Raw genomic sequence first — 19040 nt, forward strand, 5'->3', positions numbered from 1 at the left:
AATTTGGATTCCAATTTATTCGCGAATTCATTGGAGAAAATTAAAAGAAATGTTTATTAAAATTAATGATATATATCATCGTTATCATATATTTCTTAGAATTCATTGGATTAAGCAAAGATATTTTTTAATAAGAAATATATTTTAAACAATAATAAAATTGTGAAATCGTGAGCATTTTTATGTGCATATTTGTTCATTAATTTTGAGAATTCCGAAAAAATAATGCAGTGATTATTGCAAATTTAAAAAGTAAATTTATACTATAAATGTTTATACACATAACTCTTCCAATAGATACGTTTAATTTATAAACTAAGTAGTTATGATCTAATTTGAAATATTTGTCAATTTAATAAAAGGTTCTTTTACTTCTGAACTAAAGAACAAATGTATATCAAATATATTTTAATCATTTTATTATATTATTTAAATATACATTTTTTTGTTTATATGTTCTATATCATGTTGAAGTCCACACGAAATATATGAAACATAAGTTTTAGTAGTATGTTCATAACTATTCTTTATTGCATGCATGTGTTTATCAAGTATTTGAAAGAGTATCAAAATATATCTTCTTTTTTTTATACTAAATATGTATCATGTGTTTTTGATTAAAGTTAACTAATAATATTGTTCAGACAATATTAGGAAAAAATTATATAAATAAAGCATGTATTTATTAAAGAAACATTTATTTTTATTTTTTTATGTTACAAATGTAATAGAAATAGTCTTTATAGTATCCAAATTTAAAGCGGTGACCTTTTTTCGTGACGAACTTGGATATATGTGTGCTTTATATTTCTTTGTATATGTCAAGGTGTACAGTTCCATCGTATAGCGTTGTTGAATTAGCGATTTAAAGGATTAATGTTATATTGATATATTTGTATTATGACGATCTTATATCGATCCATCAATTGATGTGATAAAATGGAAGGTTGTATGTCATATGATTAAGCGTTGTAGAGGATGAATTGTATGTCCACGTGTTCAGTTATCCGTTAAAAAGGATAACCATGGGTAGAGAAAGTGTCTTTTTTTCTCTGTCGTTCTCCTTTAAGCCCTGATTGAGTGTAATTGTCGGTTTACTGGCGAAACAGTACAGGCGACTTAAGAAGAGAAAATATGTGACAGAGAGACAGCCGACAATTGGTTTCATCAAATCAACAAATGCCTTGTCAGTGATCTAATATGATGAACGAGTTTGGTCATTAGAACAGAAAAAGGCAAGAAAAACCAACAAAGGCTACCGTGCCAAATCCAGAAGATACACCGCTACATATCGTCAACTGTCACAAATCCCGCCGTAGTGTGTTCACTTCTATTTCATCCATAATCATTTTGTCCTCAATTTTCGAATGTTTCGGAAAAAAAGTAACATTGTCAATGTATTTATTTCGTTAGTTTGAGCAAACATAATCCCCGGGTGTCAATCACTTGACTGTGTGCTTGTAGACTTCTCATTAACGCCTTTGAAGTCTGCCGACCAACAGGTAATTTATCACTTAGCATGTTCAAATTCTGTCAATTCCTAGAGAATAGAATTATAGATATCATAATACTATAATGAGATATACCTCGTTCCATTGATAGATCAGTGTGTGTGGTATTGTGCCGTGGTGTAACATTAGATTTGGCAGGAAAAATTGAAGGGTGTGAGGAAGTGTTCAAGTGGTTAAATCGCTGAGCGAACACGACGGTATATTGACATATTATACATATTGTTGTTTTTCATAGATAAACATTTGTGTATTGAGTGCTTGTGAAATACAATATAACTACGCATTGATAGTGTGTTTCTAAACCATTAAACATATCAATAGATATTAATGCATTTATTGCTTAAATCAGGAACCAGCAAGAAACATATATCCGACTCGTGTTTACACCACAGATATAGCGTTAATCTTTTTATTATTTTGCATGCCCGGGTGATGGTTTGTTTATTCAATGACAGAACAAATTTCAATAAATGTCTTTTATCTTGAAATCATTCATGATGTATAATTGCGTCAACTAATGTGTTTATGCAAGTTTTATATCCGACGATAATTGTGACATATAAGTGTTTAATATTTCACTATAAATATTGATACCAACGTTTATTTCAATGTGAATACTTGTAATAAATAGTTTTTCTATGTGCAAAATTATTCTCTTTTATATTCCATATTTATATGATCAAGTTAAATCTGATATCATTTTGCATTTAAAATCTGTCACTACGGACTTTTAAAGGTAAACGCTTTTTTCTGTATAAAAAATACCTTTTTTACAAAAAAATAATTTGAAAGAGGACATTGAAATAGAATTAGTTTCGTCAGTGATGTTTTTTTCTCTTTCATTTTCAATTCAAGTTGAACAGTAGCTCTTTGATTTGCAACCTTAAGTATAACAAACACAATGACGTTATGTTACAAAGTATTTCAAACTGAAAAACAGGTGTTTTATCCGCCGATCACATCAACATCTTTTTCAGTAAAGCGAACAGTTAATGGACATACACATAAATAGACCTCACCCCTGATCACAAAAATATCTAGCATATGTTTTGTGTATTTCATATAAAACCGACCCCACAGGTAGAGGGTAGATTTACTCTAGCTTTAAATATGACGCATATAAAGAAACAAAATCACAATTTACATTAAACAAACCCAATAATCTTCATTGACAGAATTATCTAAATAAAAAATGAAAGTTGAAGAAAGTTGATGACTGTATCAAATGAGAAAGTTGTATTTAATCGTGTTACGATTGTTGTGGTCCTTTTAGACAAGACCCCATACTGACATCACTCAATTTTATTTAGATATATATTAATATATTATCATTATTATTTTTATTGGAAGTACAATACTGGGAAAAAATCGTGACAAACCTAATTATTTTCCTTCGTTAATCATTTTGCATGAACAATATATAAATATAAATATTACGAGTTTAGACTGTGAATTGACACATCTTATTATGTGAGGCTGTATGTAATGTATGTTTTGTCATAAAGAAATATGCTGTCTCATTGTCAAATGACTAATATCTGATTTTATTTATCAGTTAATAAATACTCAGTTAATATCAACATACTGTAGGTTTTGCGTTTGATTCATAATATATCTAATCCTACAAACAAATTAAATACGGAAAGTTCGTTTATAACATTATCAAACTCATAACATATGGACATCTTAACATATAATTTACAAAACTATTTTATATATTTTTTTAAATATCGGCATGTTTCATGAATTCAAACATAATTAATACAGTTCCATATTTATTTCGACTTATTTAAAATTGTAGCTTCTCTCCACATTTTAGTACTGCATACAAGAGAAAAAAATGAGATAGCACATATACTAAACTGTTTCCAATCTTCATAATACACTTTGTATTAAGAAACTTTATGCGATATTAGAGAAATATTTTGATAAGCTGTTTAAGAGTTCAACGTAAATACATAAAGGCTTGAAGAAGCTATACTCATTAATTTCATTTTACTGTACGGCGTGAGATATATCTTACCATACACGCATAACACGTTAATCTTGGTATCAAAAACATATGTATGCATGACTACTTGAATGCTGAGGCGAATTTGTCAGGAAACGTATTAAACCAAATATTCTTGATGAAATATTTATTATACGGCATTGTGTGATTTATATGTTTCAACATGCAAACATTTTTCTTCATATCAGCAATGACATTGAATTAAACCGATGGAACTGTTTCAGTTTTGTTTCTTAATTTACATTCACATATTGAATTTTAGTCACTGAAATTAAACACCGGTATTTTCTCGGTGTAAGATAAACAAGCTGTATATTCAATAGCGCGAAAAACAATTTATATCTGACTGAGCGTTTGTATTTACTGCTGTCTAGATACAATCGGGTTAACGTAGTTCAGTTAATCTGCAAGACGAGACCTCTGGAAATCAGTTCAATACAGGTTGAAGGGCTTTGATGATCACAACCAGAAATTGACAAATGATTTAGTATAACATCCAATTTGTATGAGGTCACAAGCCTTAATGACAAGATGGAATGATAAGAGATTACCATCAAACAGGGGCATAAATTGAGTGTCCATATGACCAATACATAGCAGGCAATATGGGCCAGATTTTATTTTCACAGATAATGATTTTAAATTGTAGATTTTACATGTATACCAGACGTGATCGCCTAATAATGAAATGTCACATGGATAATAAAATTTACTTACCAGACCCATTTATATACATTTTATTACATAGTTTATTACAATACTGAATTTAACTCTAGGTTTTACTCCTTGCCTTGATAAATAATTTCAATTTTTGTATGTTTGGGTTAAGCGATGGTATCGGCGCTAAATTACTGTGTGAATCAGTTTTGGGTCCGGAGATTGAGGCGGCCTGTGTTTAACTGACTTTTATATATATTTAGAATTTTAACACCTGGTTTTTAGGGTAGTGGTTCGTTGATAACGATTACACTTTAGGGATCTAATGTGACGAGGACCCAGCCATATGATCGAAGATTTATCAACATAAACACAACACATGGAATGAATTCGTAACCAAGCCTATCATTTTCCTGACATTATCCTTCAGCATGGCTTAACATTTCACCCTTTTACGACCAGACAGAAAATAAGAAACGTCGCGCATACAGGCCACTTGATAGCACACTAAGGGTAGTTTGCAGTCTATTATAGTGACCTGATTGACTAGGTTCACTAATAGTGGCTCGACAAACAGGATTAATATATAAACAGTCGATTGTTTACTTTCTTAACTTTATCGTTTCAGTCAATTTACGGTATTGACTGTTATAATAAACATGCTAACCTGATCGACAGTATTACCAGACTTATTTCAATGTATACATATATTATCTTTTTAGTATTTTGTTTCATAACCATATGTTAGTTAAACGAAACATTATTCTAATTAATGTTGTTCACACATTCGTGTTGAGAGATAGACATGACAACAAAAATTGATAAAAAAAATCTTTAAATATTTCAAATTATAATTTGATAATTTATGCAGATTTACAGACATGATTTTGTAAGAAAATCTTGAAAGTTGTTATTAATAACATTTAGTTTGGATAAAATGTCAACAGAATAAATTACTATCTTAGTGTCAATAATTGTATCTTTATATGACATCCATTTGTGAAAAAAAAGTTCGTGAAAACGAAACCCTTGAGATGTCCCACTTACAAAATGTAGGAGAATAGGTTTCATAATATGATCCCCAAAGTGTGAAAACTAAGTCAATATCAAATAGCACAGGTTACAAAGAAAAAGGAAAGAGAAAGAACACCAACCTGAGTAGTGGTAAGGGTCCATGTCTGTCTATGTTCGCCTGCACATGTGTATACAGAACTGTCACTGTACTAGGGCAGCGAAGGGATCACTTATAGTCTGATGCCGTAGGTACGGGGATCCGATAACTCGATCAACCAACGGACACCTCCTATCCGTTCACCACCGACTACCACAACCTCTCGATGATCACTGTTTGGGAAAATATTAATGTTTAAGTTACTGTATGATAAATGCGTGGCTACAGGGTTTCTTATCTGTTTAACTAGCCCCACCCCCTGAGTTTTAATGCTTTGTTTCCACAAACCGATTCACACGTTGAGTTTCCGGCTTCACCAGCCCATGACCTGCTCCCGATCGCTGAGAGGTGCCTTACTATTGGTGCTTCGCATATTTACACGTATAGAATATCTGACTTTCCATTTTGCGCGCGTGGAACTGTTGACAGGCATATTATGATGGTCAACGTGGAATGATAAATATCTGGGAATATAGCTAGCGGGTTGTCTTATTTGTCTTAACGTTTAATCGAATGAGTAAAAGTTAGCCGTACAGTGATACCACCACGGGGAACGCCGGTCGAGTCCTATGTGTATTTGTGTCCTTTGCCTAGAAGTTTACCAGACGTGTATCCGAGGCGGGATCCATTCTACTCTTGGTAAATCTATGAGCCCTAGGCAATGGTACAACCGATATTATATATGACTGCTCAATTTTCTCTAAGTTTCCGCTTCATTCCCAACAATTTATGGATCGTAAGTCTGGAAATGACTTTTCTCTCGTCCGTTGCCTTCCAATACATATTCAATATGAAATCTTAGAAATGGGAGGGATACTTTGGTTTCATGTCAATACGGGACTGGCTGGTCCCTTATTGGTATATTGGTATTCTAGGAATGCTGGGACGAACAAGTCAATATAGTCGTCGGTTGTATCACGAATGTAAGAGATAAGTTTTAACTTCCAGGAAATTGGTTATTCGGGAAAAACAATTTGCAATTATTTTAAAGGCACTTGTGTTTGATTAGTGCTGTCCGTCTGTTCAATTATATTGTAATAATATATTGATATGAAATTAAATTGAAGCTGTCGCTTTTATTTTTTCTTATCATGAAATATATTCTGAGTAATATTGCTAATTTTTTTTTAACATGAATCACCAAACACATTTTACTTCGTTTTTCCTGTTTTTCTCAGCTAAAAGTAATTGATTATTTCTATCACTATTCTATGAACGAGGAAGTATTTAATAGGCATATTTTATATGATTAATTCCTGTTTAACACATTAAAAGTACATATTATGACAAAACTAAATTAATTTGACCTTATAATCGAATAGTTGATGATGTATGAGATATTATACACAATGTAATCCACCATATGAACGGACATGGTTCACTTATACTTTCTTCACAATGCAAATACACTCTATTTTAGTATTTAACACTTTCATATGTATTATTCATTTTATATATATGAACATGGCATTGATATAATATGCATAATATATTTGTATAAGCGACCTAATATAAAATTAGATGATGTGTTGATTATGATTCATTTTTTGTAAACAATATATTTCAAATGACACTGTTCTATTCCCCTTTTGTGTTTCTTAGTTCTACCTTCTGACAAATTTGAAATCTTAGACTACTTAAACAACAATGAAGTTTACGCTATGTATAGAAAACCAATCTATTTGACTTGAAAAACCGCAAAAGGGATTTTTAGTTTTACAAAGTAAATGTTGAACAGTATATACTATACCTTGTATGATCAGATTGTTATCAAACAGACAAGATTCATTTTTTATCGAAAAGCCTAAAATAGTTTTCAGTCTGCAATCTGAAATGAATACAAAAGTTATCATTAAGTTTGAGTTTGTAATGAATGTTTTTCACTACTTGTGTCAGAGCCAATATCTATCAGAAAGTAGAGATGATAATTGTCCTTAGATTAAAATAGGTTCGTATTGTTAAACGTGGCTCCCCTACCCATCGCCTTAAGGGGAAATGCAGACAGCGCCTCAACTGTTGTGGATCTTGTAATACGAAACCTACAATTAAATAATATAAATTTCCTTCACATCGTTGTGGTAATAAGCTATTCTGTCGCCATATTTGTCATCTTAGTGTTCCAGACGTTTGAGTACGCATACTTACCCAACTAACTTCAGGTACGCTCTAGTTATCTAAAACGGTTTCTGTGTTAATAGCAAACAATTAACATTACATTTAATGAAGTACAATTCACAAGTTTACCACACGACAAGGGCTCCCATTTCAATGTCAAGACAGGGGACGGTGTATAAATATTAATGTTCACTAACTTTATAACCTTAGACCTGATTGATATATTTTACTAGTAATGTTGTGATGTTCGTGTTTTGAATAATAATTAGTTATGCTTTGTATTCAAAGAAAAATGCAGAACTTGTCTTACTGATTTTTAGAGGAGAGGCAAAAACATGTTCGGCCTACAATTTTGTTTTGTATTGTTTGTGTTTAAACCCAGAATTTTACCCGGACCATATGTAATTACATTCAGAAAGTCCGTATATGTTAGGTTTTGACTGCATTTACTTGTTAATATATTCATCAATTCTGATAATTCCAAATGCGTTCAAACATGGCTTTACACAACTTTTAAATATATGATTTTAACACTCTCGGAGACAAATATTTTTAGCATGTATTGGAGATATTGTGACACTGCTATCACGAGAAACAATACACTCTTATTTAATATATATTCTCTTGATGATTTCCTTGCATCACCTAATTCTAAGTATAAGCTATAGGAAAAACAGATGTGGTATTAGGCTAAATAATATCAGTGTATTCCTATTGGAATTAGGAGAGCCGATTTGTGGTTTAACATATACTTGTATTTTTGCATGCAAGCAAAACAAACAATGTATACATCGTCAGAGTATATTTTTATGCTATTTAAAACACTATGATAATATTAACTTTTAGTTAAAACCCATCATTTTTATTGTAGTTTTTAAAACATATTTTGTATCAAATGCTTATATCTGAATGCGAAAATTAAAAACGTGAAATGTTACATTAACATTTTTTATCACGAAAATTATTTACACTCGGTCATGTAAACACTGAATATACATTTAAGGACATGTCAGGTTAGAACGATAAGATCGATTATCAAGTCAGTTGGAAGGAATGACCATCTTCAAACAAGTATGCCAACGGTTTGATTGGCATATACACGATCTATGCATAATTGCGTGTTAAGTGGACAATGATATTGTCATGTCAAATATTGATAAAATTGGCACGGTTCAATCATACACAATGTGCAGTGCATGTTATAGCGCTGCGTTTGTTATAATTAGTCCTACCTGTTCTGATCTGCTGGCTACGACATGATTACTGCAGGAAATCATACAACTGTCGAAGGAATTTAACTCTTGAAATAGAAAACCACTTCTTAGGAACCTGTTTACTAAACATTCGATTTCATTGAAACCATTTGCATATAAACTATATACCAAGTTATACATTTTAATTTGTTGAATATTCAGAGAAATACCTCAAATGGATGATTACAATTTATATTGCATGCAACCCTGCATTCAGGTATATTATGTTTGATTGGCTGTGATGCGTGAATTAATACTGTATTGATTATTTGAATTAAACGTTATCTTATACGGATATCAGTTTAACACATTTTCAAATTATCCGGCATTAGAATACTCTTTTTATTTTTTAAACTTATTAAGTCTCCATAATAACTTCATCTCAAAATTAAAAATCCATTTTTTTAATATTTTAGTTATGGCAAAATGAGGCTGAAATTATTTTTTACATTCACATATCGTGTAAACTCCAATGAAAGATATCGATTTTATGATAACTATGTAGATTCGTAAAGACAATACTATGCACTATGTTGTTGATAACATTTTTTTTTCTAACACTTAAAATGTTTTACAAAGTATTACATAAGCCATTTGCATTATCAAATTATTTTTTCAAAAATAATCCTAAAAAATGTAAATTGTTTTTGTTTTCCCCAACACGGAAATTCCTCAATGTTTAGAAGTAAGGATTTTTATACGTTGTTATTTAATATGATTCATATGTGTTGTTAAACCATCAATATCTAGCAAAAAGTGTTCACTCACCCGATATAGCAAAGACGTCGTAAAACCAGTCAATATCCAACTAGAATATATAATGTACACTATGTGATTTACGTCTCTGAGGCGTCCAACGTTTCGACTAGAAACTACTACAGACGGTCAGTTTGAACGGGCGTCCAAACCTTTAACTGACTGAGGCGGTACGTTATTGCACAGCAAGTCAAACTTCTCTCAACTTTTATGAATGTTAATTACCACTTAACCACACTCTCTAACAAGCGTAGGTACACATACATTCGTACAAGTCAGCTGAAAACATCGCGATGAAATAAGATCTACAGAGAAGGGATGTCACAAAAGAGAAATGATTCCAATGTGTTTACAAAACGGCAAGTTAAACCTTATATTCTGTTTTACATACTTATACAGTAATTTTTCCAATGAAAACCATGAATATTCAACATAATGCGTATTTTTGAACTGTCGAAGGTAGAACACGGCAATGCCTTCATACATTTTACTATAAATACTATTTTTCAAAAAATTGTAATCAGGAAAATATAAAATATTAATAAGCATGAACAATTAATATAAGGAATTATTTAAATTTTACATTAATATCGGAAGCTTAGACATGCCAAATATATCAACCATAAATATGTCAAAACTCTTCCGTTATAAAAGAGAAAACGTTTTTTTACATGTAACGTTTTATCTGTTTCTTGACAATACAAATCCACAGCTTCCAATATGAAATTAGTCTTTTAAATTTCATTACTCAGGAAGTGAACTAACATGTGTTTTCTGTATTTTGCTGGTAAGAACATCCTTTTGTTTCGTTTTGGGTTTATGACATCTTCCCTTTGTTTTGCTATTCCCTTGATTTATTTTGCTTTGTTTTAATACTATGGTTTACATGTTTCAAATTTCCTCTTAAATATACCTAGTTTTTGAAATACATAAACGCCACGCCCGTATCCATGATATCTGTACAATTTCACCAGCTTCATTTGATTCAATATCATGTCAAAACACTCTGATGTCTTTTAACACAAATTATTTTCAACGTATATACCTTAACTTATGCATATATGAGCGTTTACGTTATACTTGATTCTTGTATTAGCGAAAATAAATTTCGCACGAAATCTAAGATACCTTCAGTACACAGAATCATTACATTTTTTTTTTATTGATTTTGTTATTAAAATCATAAGAGAATATACAGTTAGTTCTGAGGATAGTCGTGTATGCTATTGTTTCAGAATTGCGCTGATGGGCAGCATTTAAATCATACATTTAATCCTGACAGAATTGCAACTTTGTGAATAGTTTAGAAACAAAAAGCTGGAGTTTTTGTAAAAAGAATAGTGATATAGTTTACACGTTTATCTCTGCATTAGCTGTTTTTATGTTATTGCTGCAAAAAGAAAGAAATAATATAAAATAAAAACGAATACATATGATAAAACTGGTTTCATAATCTTAATTTTCCAAAGAACGATCTCGATATTTATATTTGTCTTAATGATATTAAATAACCTTTTGATGAAAGAATAACCACGATATTTCTGCTTATCATATCATTTTGAGGACTTTTTTAAAAAATATCTCTTTGCTTTTGTTCCATTGTGTTAACGGGACGTTATGATTTTTCCTTCTGTGAGGATAATTTTTTTTGTTTTTTTTTCTTATAAAATGATGTCAACCTACATTTTTATTTCATATTGTTTTTGCAATTAAGTTTCATGTGATGTCTAAAATGTCTTTTCCGACGAACAGGTCCAATTCACTCCTTCAACAGTAAGTCCATATGGTGATAAATTTAAGTATAGTTGGTCATCATCTGCTGTAATTGACTTCAAGCTTCATCAAATCTAAGGCGCAAAAATATAAACAAAGACTAAGGATTCTCCCTATAACACAATTTATTTACATGTTACGTGAATTAAAATAATATCAAGTTAACTTGAGGTTTCCTGAATAGCGTTTGGTATGTGTATTGATGCACCCATGTTAAAATTATAACAGCCGTGGCCGTGCGTACAGACAGAGATGATATTGAAAGTATATTTGACCGTGTACTTAGCCACAATTACATCCCATAACCAGTATCAATAGCTAGTACCCGGCATAACCACTGACATCCGATACATCTGGACAATAGACCGGAGAATTCATTCCAGCCAATCTTAATTTGATGAACCAAATGAGGCATGTAAGATGTCGCTTCATGTTTAAGAAGCCCAATGGAGAAGGTAAACAGAAACCTACCCGGTCTTTTACTCCTGACCCGTATAACTGCATGCATTATATGACATTTCAAAAACCAGTTTATTTACGCTGATTCAAATTTCAAATATCTAAACACAAAAAATAATGAAATATATAAATTTACAGAGTTGCTTTTAAAAAAATAATCCCTTAAAAAAACAACACAAAGGGACAGAAATGCATGTTTGTGAATATGTGATTCTAGTGATTTTCAGGTTTACTGATCCTGGTGTTCCATTTCATCGACGTCAGACCAACCTGAAGTACATACAAAACAATGACATATCTTTCCGATTAAAAAAATTGTGTTTCGTATTTTGCAGTCGGGGAAAACGACAATATACTTGAGATATTAAATATATAAATATAAAATAAATATCATTTTTTTTTTCTTCTAACTAATGATTATATAAGTGTAGGGATCGAACAAGGTAATGAGACGTAATATATGTAATGTATATTTTAAAAATGACAAATAACTAAAGTGCTTTATTCTAACTCTAATCTAAAGATTTAACCGCAATATCAACCAAATGTTTGATGTATGGGAAGCTGATATCAAATATATACAAATACAAAAAAAAGGTCTGTTTATTTTCAAATCAGCATGCGCCGGAAAGAGAGGAATCGACATTTATCTAAATACACAAAGATCAAAGCGAATGTCCAAACCTAACCTCTCATCCTTTGAAATTGTTCGTTAGCCTTGATTGACGAAACGTGTTTATTTTATCACAGTTCGGAATGCGTTTAGTAAACGATATATAAGGATCCAATATATTTCGCATATATTCATCTACGATAGTGCTGTAATATTTTAGGAAATGAATGTTTCAACCTACCACCGCTTGTGTTATCTATTGAAGCCGGATAGTTTGATGGCAAAGCAGATATATCGGAATAAAAGACAACATTTAATTTTTCAGCTACACAAAAATAATGGTACAGCGATAGGACGAGGCTTAGAGATAGCACCACATACCAATTAATCATAAAATTGTGAAATATTTAAGAAATGAAAGAATGAATTGAAACCGAGATGACATTTTCTGCTAAGCAGACTTTTTATGATGGGCCGAAAACTGTAGGATTGGATTTTACGGCTCTCACCGGACACAGTGTGCGTTACCCAGCACCTTCAATATTTTATTCCTTCAACGGAGCTAAAACAATAGACTCGGTGGCCGACTTTCCTCGCCTGGCCATCATTAACGTTCTTGGAAATTGATAGGCAGCAGCGGAGGCATAAAGATCACATAATCCTTTCGAATCTCCATGTTTTATATCGTATCGAATGAGGTTAGAAAACGAACATGGCGCGCAAGGGTTTGGGTACTGTCGACGAAAGACTTCTTGCTCTTTTGATGGAGCATGGCAGGAACCAACAGAAGAGCTAGGGTGTCTTGTTGATTTGATGTATTAATCAAATACTGAATTTATAAAGCTGATTACCGAAAACGTTAAATGGGTCTTTTTTTCCTCTCTCTCCACTCATACCTAATCACTATTCATGCAGATTCTATAAAAAAATAAAATAAAATAGCCATTAATGTTATAACATGATCCTTAATTCCTTCTGTGCCCGCTGCTCCACGTGCTGGGTAATTGAGCGTGAAATTAAGAGAGTTTGCATACTAAAAACAATTGTCTCCTGAAGTAGCATTTGCTAAGTTGACATGTAAAAGTCAATAATGTAAAATAAATCTTAACTGTCATAGACATATTTAAATAGATGATAATTACACTTGAATAAAACGATTCTAATTGACTGCAGAAGAATCGTTTTGTACACCAATTCTCAATTTGTCAATGCTGTAAATGAAATTCATTTATAAATGTATATATGGTGGGGTTTTTTCATTAGTTTAAAGAAACAGAGACACTTAATAGGTTTCTGTCCCTCAGTCAATCAATCAAATCATGTATAAGTAAAATATCGACTTTAAATGAGGGATATTTGATGTATATTATATTTATGTAATTGGAGTTTAAAACTAAGAACATTTAACGTTTTTGAGATTAAGACATCTCGAATAATGCCACAATAAGTCACTTAGCTTAGATGAAAATGTTTATTTGAGAACGACTTTTTTAGGTTTACACGTTTAAATGTATATCAACACATGCATACGGTAAAGGCTTGCGGGTCACGTTTGTGCCTTATTGTCGTGTAAACATTGACATCCAGCTTCAGGACAGTTGTATTTAGCAGTGATAGCCGAACTTCGTTATAATTACTTTATTCCCAGTCTGAGCACAAGCACATGTCAAACAGAACATGAATTCATTATTGGAACTTAAATAATCTGCGTCAGTCCTTGGTTTACAAACGAAGCTTGTGTTTGATATGAACAACAAAATAAATAGAAGGTGATATCTAGCGATTTTAGGCAATTATTATGTCTAGCTTGATCAAAGATCAGCGATACCACTACACCAGTAGCGGTGCAATATTTGTTAATTCAAGTTCCTTTGACCATCAAACGAGAGAAATCTCTGTCTAAAGGGTAGTATTAATTTATTTCATGTCTGAGCAGTAAATAGCCGTTCTGGTCTGCATCAATAAGAAACTAGTTGGGTGAACTGACAAGTCCCCGTCAGGACCGCTCCCCTGCCACACTCAATCTGCCTCCGTGCGTCCGAGCAGTGACAGGACAGAGGCCAGCATATCATTCCATGGAAATAAAACGGAGCAGTCGGTGGTTAGAGTACTATAAAACGCGGGAAAATGGGATGCTGAATTTGATACAGAAGTAGTTTGTGTATATGGATAATATAAATAGAGAAGATATTCTTTGCAATGTAGTAACATTGTATTTTGTTTTCATCATTTGAATTTTGACACATTGTAGATATAATATTTAGCCAAACGATACTTCACATCGTAAGTCTAAAACATAAACGTTTAAATCACATGCTAATATGAGGTGAAGTGTCATACAAATGTGGAAACACCGAACGGGTAACCTTGTAATATAATTTTAACACGTCCATATATGTATATATGGCATCGATATATTACCTTTTGACATATAAAGACGATGATTATATCTATTTTATCTCAATGAACATATAAAAACATAACTTCGACCATTTATATGTGAATTTACGTCAAACTGGTACACATATATATATGTGTGTCTTACATTTCTCATCTGACATATATGCACTTCTCTTTCATGTTCATGACTGACATAATTTCTTCAATCAAATCACCGGTGAGTTCACTAACACGTAACATCATTCTCTATTTTCTAATTTTGCACACTCCTACTACTATCTACTATACCGTATAGATTCATGGTTTACCAGTCAAAGGTTTTATTTCCTGGGTTGTAAATGAGAATATTGTATGTGTAAGAAATCCCTAGAGTTTTGAAAAATATTGGATCTGCAATGTTAGACGGGTATCTTGTGACAGAAAGTCATTACGAATTTATGACAGGAATCGATATTGTATGAAAATATGGCGAACCAGTGTGTAGATATTGGGTATGGAGAAAAGAAATACCAGAATTGATATATAATATATGTATCTCATCATACTGGCATACAACAGTGGCCTTGATTTTAATTGTACTCAGTGACTTACGTTCTAAAGATAATTGTTTCGTAAATAAGTAAAGCCAAGCTGACGGGCCATACTCAGAAAGATAACAGACAGTTGTATTGTTTGCGGATGAATACCTTTACTGTCGAACGCGGAGTGGTTTACTATGACGTCTACAACATATAATAAATAATAAATAATTCCAAAAATTATCTTATCCGGCAACATTTAAAGATGATAGAATATTAATGATACGTAGAGTTGGCTTTGTAATTAACACCATAAACCAAAATAGAAAAACGTCCTGAAGAAATCATGTAAATTTCAATTGTCGTATGGATTTGCATTTTGGCCTTTCTCGGTGAATATCAATGGGCATAGACTCCTTCTTGTTTAAGTCTCGGTGGTTTGATCTTCGTAAGACAAATACATATGCAAAAATGCTTTTGGATTTTTTTTTATATCTGGTACTAGTAAAGATGTATGTGAATGCCGTCAACAAAAATAGACAAATGACTTTTGGATGGCATTCTAAAGTGTCTCGGGTTTTCCAGAAATATAGACTAATACAATTATATGGATTTCGGACATTTGTTTTGAATCCTTATCGAGCATAAGTCACAAAAATCTAAAATAAGTCGACAGTTTTAAAAACGTTACAAAATTAAATAAATTCTATATGCCAAATAATATCATCATCTACTAGCACAGAAAGGATTCTACCTTTATTTTACATGTTATTGATATATAAGATGTATCTGATGTTCTGAGTAACATATGATTCGATATCAACACATGTTATGATATTTTTGTCTAGATTTTACATTAAGTGACATATGTCTGTTGCATGTAAATTTATCTATTTTAGTTATCCTTGAGATCAAGATAAAAATCCGACACTAATTTAAATTGATTATTGTATTGCGCACATTCATTCAATATCGCGCCATTAACCTTTCAACTGTTTGTATATATCTGCACATTTGCATGTTGATCAATCGCCTGGTAATGTTATCTTGCATATTTGTTGAGTAATCGAACAAATTTCACCTTAAATGTTTCATTTCATAAGCGCCAGCAAATTTAAACGATGATCACGAAACAAAACGAATGTTTAGTAACACTACATATATTGTGTCGCCGAGAGACTGGATTTCACACAATAAAAATATAAATTAAAATCGACAGTCAATCTCATCCTCAAATCAAACTAAAACCTTATTTGTACAACCTGATAAACATACCGTCTATGGTATCTTTCTTTACCACATAATTGTTTTCGAAAATGTCAAAGTAAATATTTTTGATATATTATATTCAGCGGAAAAAAAAGGGAAAATCTGCAAATCTTGTAAAGTAACATGACATGTACTAGGGTGATCCCAGCTACTGATAGGTAAAACTGTTGCTTCAGGGAGGTTTTTGTAAAATGTGCATAAGTGCACTTGAAGTATCCTTTTTACCATATTTGGAAGGTTGAAATCCAGTGCATTTCATTTGTGAGTGAAAATAAATGGTATGCTGATAGCTTTAATTGGACACACACGATGTCATATGTCTTCTTGTCGTTATATATTTTTCCAGGGTTTCCTGCACTTATGAATGTGTTGTGTACGGGAAATATTGTCTTGATTTCGCTATTTTGTACCTAAAGGTATGGAAACCTTCCCATCACTGATCGTTATATGATCTGTCAAACAAGGACGCTTTCATCACGTTGCTCATTAGTTTATTCCAAAAGGCAAGTATACTCTTGAATGTAATATTAATGCAATTGTTTTATATGATTCTTTATATAAAAGAAATAATTATACAATGAAATATAAAATGTAAAGGTATTTCTAAACATTTTCTTCAGGTTGGTAAGTATGGATTATGAAAAGAACTTTTCATAATAAAGTAAAGGTCTTTGCATGACATCATTCTATATGCAACCAAACTTAATTGCGAATCATATGTTTTTCTGAACCGTTGAAATTTTTATATATTTAAATCCACATCAGTAGAGGAGTGCTTGTTCGGTTTTCATTACAAGTCAAATTGAGAATATATAGTGAATAAAAACATTGTTTTTGACACTCGTGTTCGTCCCAATGGACAATGACATTATTTTGTGCCTAAAAAGAAAATTGAGTAGTATTTTTCTTTTCATTAATTCGTTGTCAAAGAGCTGCACAAATCGTTCTTGCAGTTAAGTCAACACTGTACAGTGTACTATAACTCGGTAGAGTTTGCTAATATTCGATATGTATCGGAGTCTCTATATCTAAATTAATTTTCTCGTAGGTATACATAACATTGCAATATCTTTTTCTTGGTTCCGTGTGATCACCCGAGCAATCATAACGAATGTTCTTAGATTCATTTCGGACAACAGTTTGTCACAGACACCAATATGGTTGGTACTCCAAATCACACGAAGGCCAACCCAGGGGTGCCTAGGACCCCCAACCTTCCACCTCACAGAACTAAAGCTATCACAATAAGTGGCCGGATACCGAACGCAATAAGAGGAATTGTAGCTTGATTGTTTACGTATAAGATAGTACTGTTTTGTAACAAAATCGCAAAACAAACACAAAGGATACATTATAGATATTATCGGACACATAAATAAATTCGTAAGTTGTATTTGGAAAATACCAGAAACAATCATGTCACCTTTCTGAAACGGATTGCACCGTACAATAAGGAGACCCACAGGTTGTCCACTGGTTTGTATTGTAAACATGTTAATTTACCAAATTGTAGATGAACCATTGTCTCTGTAGATGAATGCAAGTTAGGATGCATATTCAAAATCTCACATATATGCACACATACATTATATAATTGTATAAAATATCGTCTCAACTCGAGATTATCTAAATCGAAGACCATATATTTTCCTAACAATATAAGATGAATAAAGCGACAAATATAATTTGATTATTTACCAAAACATATCATAATGTTTTAATGTAATCTGCTACTAATAAATTATGGAACGCCTGTTAACCCCCCCCCCCAAAAAAAACACCCATCCTACACATAAACGTAATAGGACGAGGGTAAATACTTAACTCTTTTAAAACATATAAGATATATGTACACATGCGATGATACAGAACCCAAATGAATATACAAACTGTATACACTCAAAACAAATTTAATGGATCTATATGGATCCAAATTCGATTTTTATTTCGAATGACAATGTTTTCTTTATAACTGATAAAGAATTGAAGGTTTTTTTTATAAGATAATTCGAGATCCTTTCAATTTAAAGATAAATCATAATTTATTTATATTTTACAATTATGGTAACAAATAAATGATAACATGTTTAAGAAACCATAATGTTACACTAATGTTATCAGTAATAGTAACAGCAATACTATTGTTAACTGAAGTTTTCTGAATGTCGACATACAACATAATTTTCTGTTCTCCTGTATAAAACAACAACATTACTTGTTTAATAATCCCTCACGCTGATCATTCAAAAAGATATTTTTTTTATTTCATAAATACACTGTTGAATAAAGAGATATAATAAAGTACTTAAAAATATATTAGACAAACATGAAAAAATACATATAATAAAACATTTCAAATCAAATCGTAAATATCCAATATTATTCACTCGGCATGCATGTTTCCGTAGACAGCAATACGTTATATAACCGTCATGTGAAACAAACAAACAAACAAACAAATAAAAAAAGTTCATTTAGAAAAAGGTATTTTCAGTACCTGGCGCGTCGATATTCAAGTCGTCTTCTTTCCCAGA

General features: G+C 31.7%; 1 protein-coding gene across 1 annotated transcript in view; it reads right to left on the bottom strand.

Moving 5' to 3' along the window:
• Positions 1-7119, bottom strand: part of LOC110459603 (homeobox protein SIX1-like) — a 49252-nt gene extending 42133 nt beyond the window's left edge. Inside the window, exons 1-2 of the mRNA XM_021511948.1 lie at positions 7101-7119; positions 5334-5523 (exon numbers count right to left, since the gene is read on the bottom strand). Coding sequence (XP_021367623.1) covers positions 5334-5355 — 22 coding nt within the window. The 5' untranslated portion in view covers positions 5356-5523; positions 7101-7119. The remainder of the gene's footprint in view (positions 1-5333; positions 5524-7100) is intronic.
• Between the last annotated feature and the right edge of the window lie 11921 nt (positions 7120-19040).

This window comes from Mizuhopecten yessoensis, unplaced genomic scaffold, assembly GCF_002113885.1.
Source record: "Mizuhopecten yessoensis strain PY_sf001 unplaced genomic scaffold, ASM211388v2 scaffold10135, whole genome shotgun sequence".
Lineage (NCBI taxonomy): Eukaryota > Metazoa > Mollusca > Bivalvia > Pectinida > Pectinidae > Mizuhopecten > Mizuhopecten yessoensis.